General features: G+C 35.6%; 1 protein-coding gene across 1 annotated transcript; it reads right to left on the bottom strand.

Annotated features, from left to right (window-relative positions):
- Positions 1-4970: 4970 nt before the first annotated feature.
- LOC126716962 (heavy metal-associated isoprenylated plant protein 35-like) lies at positions 4971-6997 on the bottom strand. Its single transcript, XM_050418037.1, has 3 exons — positions 6819-6997; positions 6626-6701; positions 4971-6221 (listed from the first exon to the last, which is right to left on the bottom strand). Exons 1-3 carry the CDS (start codon positions 6894-6896, stop codon positions 5275-5277), a joined length of 1101 nt encoding a protein of 366 aa, XP_050273994.1. The 5' UTR covers positions 6897-6997; the 3' UTR covers positions 4971-5274.
- Between the last annotated feature and the right edge of the window lie 472 nt (positions 6998-7469).

Raw genomic sequence — 7469 nt, forward strand, 5'->3', positions numbered from 1 at the left:
TGCTCGGTTGGGAGGCTAGCCTTGAAGGTGTTGATGACCACGTCATCAAAATCACCATCAATCTCGTTGAACATTTCCCAATATCTATTCGAGTATGTCTTCAGAGTCTCCCCTTCTCGCATGGACAAGGACAGTAGGGAATCTATGGGCCGAGAGACCCTAGTACACGTAATAAAATGAGAGCCAAATGTCCGGGTGAGTTCCTTAAAGGAACCTATGGAATCTACCCTTAGGCCGTCGAACCATCTCATCGCCACAGGTTCCAGACTGGATGGGAACACCTTGCACATCAGGGCTTCGTCTTTAGAATGGACAGTCATTCTTTGACTGAAATGGCTCACATGCTCCACCAGGTCCATTCATCCATTGTAGATGATGAACGTTGGATGATGGAAATGCCGAGGAAGAGTTGCCCCTTCAATCCTGTGCGTGAAGGGCGGCTTGGAAATCTGGTTCAACGCCTTGCTCATAGCATCGTTTCCCAGTCCTCTGTGAGTTGGGCTCTTGTATCTACGTTCACGGTGGTATTCCTCTTTATATGAAAAAGACTCACTAGGAGGAGTCCTTGATCTACGTCGATAACTACCATCCTTCTCACTATCAAAGGAGGAATCAGACTAGGAAGGAGTTCGACTTCGTCGGGCATGGCATAATTCCTTCTTTAGATGGTCAATTTCCCTTTGCATGGCTCGTTTGTTCTGCTCCCGAGAGACGTGACTCCCAACTCGAGAGTAACTTTTACTAGTATGTGTACACTACCTTCTCGATCCCACTCGTGTTTGAGGTTAAGGAAATCATTTTTTCGTTGGGAACCCATGGATTCTTGTTGATGGGGACCTAATCTTACCATGGTTAACCGTCACACTCACTATTACACAAGTTCTTCCCACAGACGGCGCTAATTGTAGGGACATGTTTTGCAGCCCAGCCTAAAGTGTAAGGGATATTGGCCTAGTGAGCCTAATACAATAAATTTGTAGAGAGTGGATCAAAGAACTAGGCCCTGATTAATTTGACAATGGCTAGTATGGATTTAGAGGATGATCAAGCAAGAATAAGGAACATGAAGTTGAATGAATTCACTGTCCGAGGAGGTAAGTTTTCATATAATTTTGATGGCTATAGTGTCCTCTTTCTTTTTTCTCGATCCCCTCCTTATAGAAGGTCTCTTACATTATATAGCTTCCTCTAGACTATCTTGATCCTACACTTGTTGGTCATTTAAGCCCTTACTTGAGTACATATCCCATTAGACACCCTCTTTGGCTTTTTGTGAGTTATGGTAGTCAAGACAACACTGTTTAGGGGTCTTCTCCACATAAATGCAGCCAGAGAAGTAGCTGCAGTGCATTCAATGCGGTGGTAACAGCTTTCCCTTAGATATTTTTGACTTCCCTTTCTTCCCGTATGTTTATGATGCACATCCCTATCACTGGAGTTTCTTGGAAGGTCACCCTGATTGTTGGAATGCATATTTGAGCTGAATTTATCATACCCGAGGAGATATTCCTCCTCGGAACACCTTCCCATTTTTATCTTGCTCATTAAGTCATGAGTCTGAACCATTTATTACTATTTGTTTCTCCTTGGACTACTCACGCTTTCGGCCAAGGCCCAAGTCCTAATATATGATTTGGGCTCTTAACCCTATAGTTACTTTACATGAGTTACCATTTAAAAATATTGTCAAAATATTAATGAAAAAATTGTCTTTAACAAATGGCTAGCAAACAATTAGGATATCATGGATATTTGAGATATTGACTGATAATTTTTATTGTATTTGGATTATTTTATTTGTTTGATATTTTGTTATGTTTTCCATAAATTTTTTGAAAAATTGATTATTTTAACTCCAATATAATAAGTAATCATTTATTGTTTTGGGTGTGCAATAACGTGATATTCCTTTTTTAACGTAATGGTAGATCTTATTAATGAAATTCATGGTAGATTTATTACTGATGTGAGAGAAGCAGGTATCACATCCCTATCCTGAAGGAGTATCTAATATATATATATTTTTTTTTTATTTTTTTTATCTCACTTTGGTAAAACTTTGAAGGTATAATAATGTCTTATTCTCTCGTATCACGTAATAGTGGATCACATGAATTAAATTTATGGTAAATTCTACCATTCGATTGAGAGGAGGTTGCATGATATTATTATACTCTTGAAATATTGTATAATTTATCTTATTTTTTCCTATTGAATATTCATATATACTAATGATATCTATTATATTTATCTTGCCCTATCTTCATAATTTTCTATGATATATATCACATATTTCAGGGCTATCTTGTATTCCTCCGCTAATAATTTTTTCAAAGATAATTTAAAATTAAGATATTACAATTTGGCCATATTTTAATTATTAGCAATAATGATAGTTTTTTATAAGGTAAATAAGACCAAGTTTATGTTTAGTCGTGGTGATTGAAAAGTGGAGAGAATAGAAAATGTTGAAAAGATAAAAAAAAAAAAAAAAATGGAGAATAGAAAATATTTGTATTTCATCATGGGTGTTTGGTGTGTGTGTATATATATCCATCCTAATTCTCCCTACTAATCAGCTTTAAGACAACTTTTTTTTTTCTTTTTTTAGAATGAGTTTCAATCTATAATATCCTCTCCTAATGATAGCTCTTTTATCATTAAACCAAGACATTAATTGGTTTTTGGTGTAGGCAGGGATTGAATCTCAGATCTATTGTTCAACTATCAGAGACTTTACCAATTGAGTTAACTGGAATCCACAGCTTCAAGACAACCTAAACAGTCATTGTTGATTCATTTTGTCCAAGTTGTTGAGAATAGGAAAAATAACAGTCACTTTTTTTTTTTTTTTTTTTTGATATGAAATAAAATCAATGTTGATAAAAAAGCTACCGTTCTACCGTCTTCCTAACAATACATTGGTAGAACAAGTTTTCTTAATCATACTTTAATTTTCCATTCACACTTGCCCTCTAAAAACTGTGTTTTTACATATATGGTCACCTCAAGAAAGAATAAGAACAAAAAAAAAAAAAAAAAAAGGTTCTCCATGATATCAAAGCTTGGAATGTCAAATTCCACTCAAGTGGCCAACAGAATAAAAGCCAAAAAAGGCTTTTGAGGGATTGAAAAAGATTATCAAAGGGACGCATTGGTTGTTTTTGAATTTTTCTTTATCAAATTGTGATCAAAGTTGTTAAAAAATGGTGATGCCATAAATTCCCTTCAAAGATACATGAAAGGGAATGATACCTTATAAAGACTAAAGAGAAGGTGGGCTGATATGTAGGCCCCATGGAAATGGAATGCTTGTTTTTAATACTTATTTACCAAAGTGTCCCTGAGTTTGAAGGGAGAAAATATTGCACCTTACAGGGTAAGTAGGGGGGACATTTTGGTAATATAATTAGACAGTGGATTTTTTTTTCTTTTCTTTTCTTTTTGAGGATCGTAGTGGAGTTAAGTTAGGCCAAGTGTCACCCAACTTTAAAAATCAGATATAATTTTTCTTTCTTTGGGAAATCACGTATCATATATCCTAATAAAAAAAATTGAAGTATTGTTCATAAATTAAACATCTATTTCAAGTCAGAAAGAACCTAATTAAGATGAATAACTAGCATGGACATGGTTTCTTCGAGAAAGAAAATAGGGAGGTTTTTTTTTTTTTTTTTTTTTTTTTTTTAGATAAAAAAATGAGGAGGTTTTAATTTGAGTAAATCTGGTAGTTATTCATGAAACTAGTCCTGCAATAATTTTTCATAATTTTGCCGCAACTCATTTACGTAAGGACTGGTATCACGACAAATTTTTATAATTTTATCATAATTTATTTACATAACGGTTTATAAATGATGAAATTATAAATCACATAAATTTATAATTTTATTTTTAGCCATTATCAGCTAGTTGTAGCCTGTGAAAATTGTTTAAAGAAGGAAATGCAACCATTGCTTTTGATCCGAGGTGGCAGCCTAGCAACCGTCCACGTTAAAGAAGGGAAGTGACAGAAAAAAAAAAAAAAAAAAAAAAAGGGACAGACAGTCTAGCACACACTCCAAAGGTAGTTTTATTGAAAGAAAGAGACTGCTTTTCAAAAGGAATAGAAGAATGGAGGACAATAAAGAAAAGAAATCCCATCAAAACCAAAGCCAATTTTTTAAAAGACTCATTAAATTGAAAGCAAGAAATGTTTTTATTAAAGAGACACAAAAAACCAGGACCTTACAGTTACATTCACTTTGTAAACTAATCTTTCCAGTTCATTAATTATCTTGATCTCCTTTAATTAAGTTACTTCCTTAATCAGAATTCCCTTTACACATCAGAGCTAGAGGCTTTGATGGATCTCAAGGGTCCTACAAATTAACAACTCAGCAGCGTTTACAACCAAGTGTAATACACAAAAGCTTTATCAAAGCTTAACTTAATAGGGCTGCGACCAAAAGTCACAAAGCTTACATGGCATAATGACACTGTATACAATGTTTAGTACTGACCTGAATTGTTAAGAATATAGTTTTTCCCAAATTTTCATCCCCTGCCTTTAGAAACGTGCCCAATTGAGCCAGATTTTGTGACTTTGAATGGTCAAAAAATATTTTTTACTCACCATGGTTTTATTGACCTATCCATAGCACTTGTTCCCGTTCCCTATCATATGTCATAACCGCATTTCTTCTATAATAAAAAAAAAAAAAAAAAGGTAAAAAGTTCTTAGCGTTACCATAATAATATCCTATTTACAAATACTAAAAGTTAAGGCTGCCATAATAATGTCCTACTTACAAAAGCAAAAAAATTGATCATCATACCTGTTATGCTAACTAGCCCCACGAGTACACTAGTGAGTATTGAGCTGCAGGCATAATGACATTATATGTGTACATTAGTAGTTTTTTTTTTTTTTTTGGGGAGCAAATATTAGTAGTTTCATTGATCAATAAAGTTCTATTCAGAAAACATAATAAAGCAAATCTACCTTATACGTGTAAGAGAGAGAAATGGGGGCCTACAAACAACTAGGCATTACAAGGGTAGTAACTTTTGGACCAATCTTGAAAAGAGTACGTACAAAATAGAGCCACAAAACCCCACTTCAACCAACCCCCATTTATTTTCCCTTCCCCTAACTCAAACTGCTACTTTCCTTTTTTTCATATCTACATTATACATTACAAAAATTATCCCCATTGGCTTATACAAGTAGTATAAGCTGGCCTAGCTATATCCCCCACAAACGTTCAGCACGTTCCATTTCCACACAAAATGTCACATGATTGAGCACCCATTTGGATTTTCATCACTGAAAAGCTCGAACGAATCTGATGGATGTGGTTGATAGGAGTCATAATAATAATCGGACGGTGGAGGATGATCATTCTCGTACTCAGTCTCATGAATGTACACGTGTGAATTGGGTGGCGTTGGTGAGGCATAATATGATGTACCATGGCTACTAGTAGGTTGTGCCATGCTATAACTTGTGGCATACACTGGTGGAGCTGAATAATAATGCTGTGGCTGTGAATGTGAATAATAATGTTGTGGTGAACTTTGACGGTACACATGCTGAGGTGGAGAGCTGTGATTGGCTGGATATGGGTTTTGACCATGACTGTGAGGTGCTTGAGCATGAATTGGTGATCCAGTGCTTGGGGGTGCATCGCCAGGATGTTCTACACCCTCTTCAATTTTGACACTCACTTTGTGCCCCTTCTTTTTCTTCTTTTTACCTCCACTGCCACTGCCGCCGCCACCACCACCGCCGCCACTTTTCTCAACCCCATTCTCATTTTCACAACCAACACTAATCTTCTCAGCCACCGGTGGCTGGCTACCGGCTGGAGAGGTCACAGTTTGCTTCACCTCAGGCTTTTGCTCTTTAACTTGTCCACTGGCTTTACTGGTGACCTCACCATTTTTACTTGGACAACCACCTTCACTATGTTTAGAAGGGTCTTGGACATGATGACCTTCAACTTTCACTGCTTCTTTTTCCTTGTCTTCACCATGGTTGCTTTCTTCAGCGCTCTCTTGATCACTTTGTTTCTCTTTCTTATTCTTTGATTTGCTTTGCTTTTTCTCTTTTTCAGGCCAAAGCTCTGCAGGTCTCCCTGTCTTTATCAATTTTCTAATCAAAGTCTCAGGGTGTACATTCCCTTTCACTGTTACTATGGCTTTTTGTTGCTTCAAATCAATATCTGTCTCGTAAACACCTGAGAATCAAACAAGAAGTTGGCAAATTTGTTAAGGGCAAGAATGATATATATTGCAGGGAATGAGAAATGGGAAAGCCTGAAGATTTGAGCTGAAACAAACCAAATATGGAAATGAAAGAGAAAAGCAAAGAAAACTCAGTGATAAGGTGAAACTAAGAAGAAAAAGGGAAAAATAAATAAATAGGAAAAAACACAAGCAAAAAGAAAACAGCTAAGAACAGCTGCTAAGCGCCTAAACCTTACAAGAGAGAGGGAGAGAGAGTAATAACCTAAAGGATATGATGAAACTAAGGCAAAACTAATGAAAAAGAGCCCTATGAGAAAAGTAAAGGAAAGTCTGAAGTCTGAGTTTCAAACAGGGAAAAAAAAGAACTGATGTAACGTTAGGGTTTGGGGGTTACCTTCAACGCTATGTAGAACCTTTTTTACTTTTCTTTTGCATCCTTCACAGTGAATGGAGACTTTCAAGACCCATTTCTGGAAATAAAAATAAGAGATAAGAAGGGGTTAGAACTTAGAAGCATGTGTGAGAGTTGAAAGGTTGTTTAGAGAGAAGAAGTGGGTGTTTAATGAAACCATGTTTTGTATATATACCTTGCAATTGAGAGGTTCTGAATTTTCTTCTACCATTACTTCTTTAGGTGGTACTTCTTTAGCTTCTGGGGCTGCCATTGGAGGAAGAGGTAAAGAGACAGTTGGGTTTTTCAGTGATGGGGAGAGAGAGAGAGAGGGAGAGGAAGGGGCTGCTTTGAGTGTGAAGAATTCACTTAAAAAGAAGGAATGAAGAACCTTTAAGAGTTGAGAGAGCATTTAAAAAAATTTTAAGAATTAAAATTAAAATTAAAAAAGTAGAAGTTAAGTGAGAGAGGAAAAAATCAAGTATGGGCCAAGTAGTTAGTGCATGGTGGGTTGGCAATAACACCTGTCATGAGAATTAGTAATATTTTAATTTTATAATCTCTCTTTTTTTTCTATTTTTTTCCCTTTTCCTTTTAGCATTAAGTAATAGTGATATTTTTTTTTCTTTTTCTTTTTTTGGGCTAATGGACAGGTATGGCATTGATGCTTCTTGGAAGACAAGATTACAAGCAGTTTCATTTATATACTAGTAATTCGTAAGTTTTATGCAACTTTATTTAACGACGAAGGAACTCTTTTTCTTTCCAAAAAATCAAAAAGAAAAACTCTTTTTCTTTGCGTAGGTGTTTAGGAAATACAATTTAGGAAAAATTATAAGGCTTATTT

The sequence above is a fragment of the Quercus robur genome, chromosome 3 (assembly GCF_932294415.1).
Source record: "Quercus robur chromosome 3, dhQueRobu3.1, whole genome shotgun sequence".
In the NCBI taxonomy this organism is placed as follows: Eukaryota; Viridiplantae; Streptophyta; class Magnoliopsida; order Fagales; family Fagaceae; genus Quercus; species Quercus robur.

What these genes read in the sequence shown, in the direction of transcription:
- LOC126716962 (XM_050418037.1), bottom strand. Translation starts at nt 6,896, where the DNA reads ATGGCAGCCCCAGAAGCTAAAGAAGTACCACCTAAAGAAGTAATGGTA. An exon ending in CAGAACCTCTCAATTGCAAG is followed by an intron (nt 6,702 to 6,818) that starts GTATATATACAA and finishes TTTTATTTCCAG; the next exon opens with AAATGGGTCTTGAAAGTCTC. An exon ending in GGTTCTACATAGCGTTGAAG is followed by an intron (nt 6,222 to 6,625) that starts GTAACCCCCAAA and finishes TTTGATTCTCAG; the next exon opens with GTGTTTACGAGACAGATATT.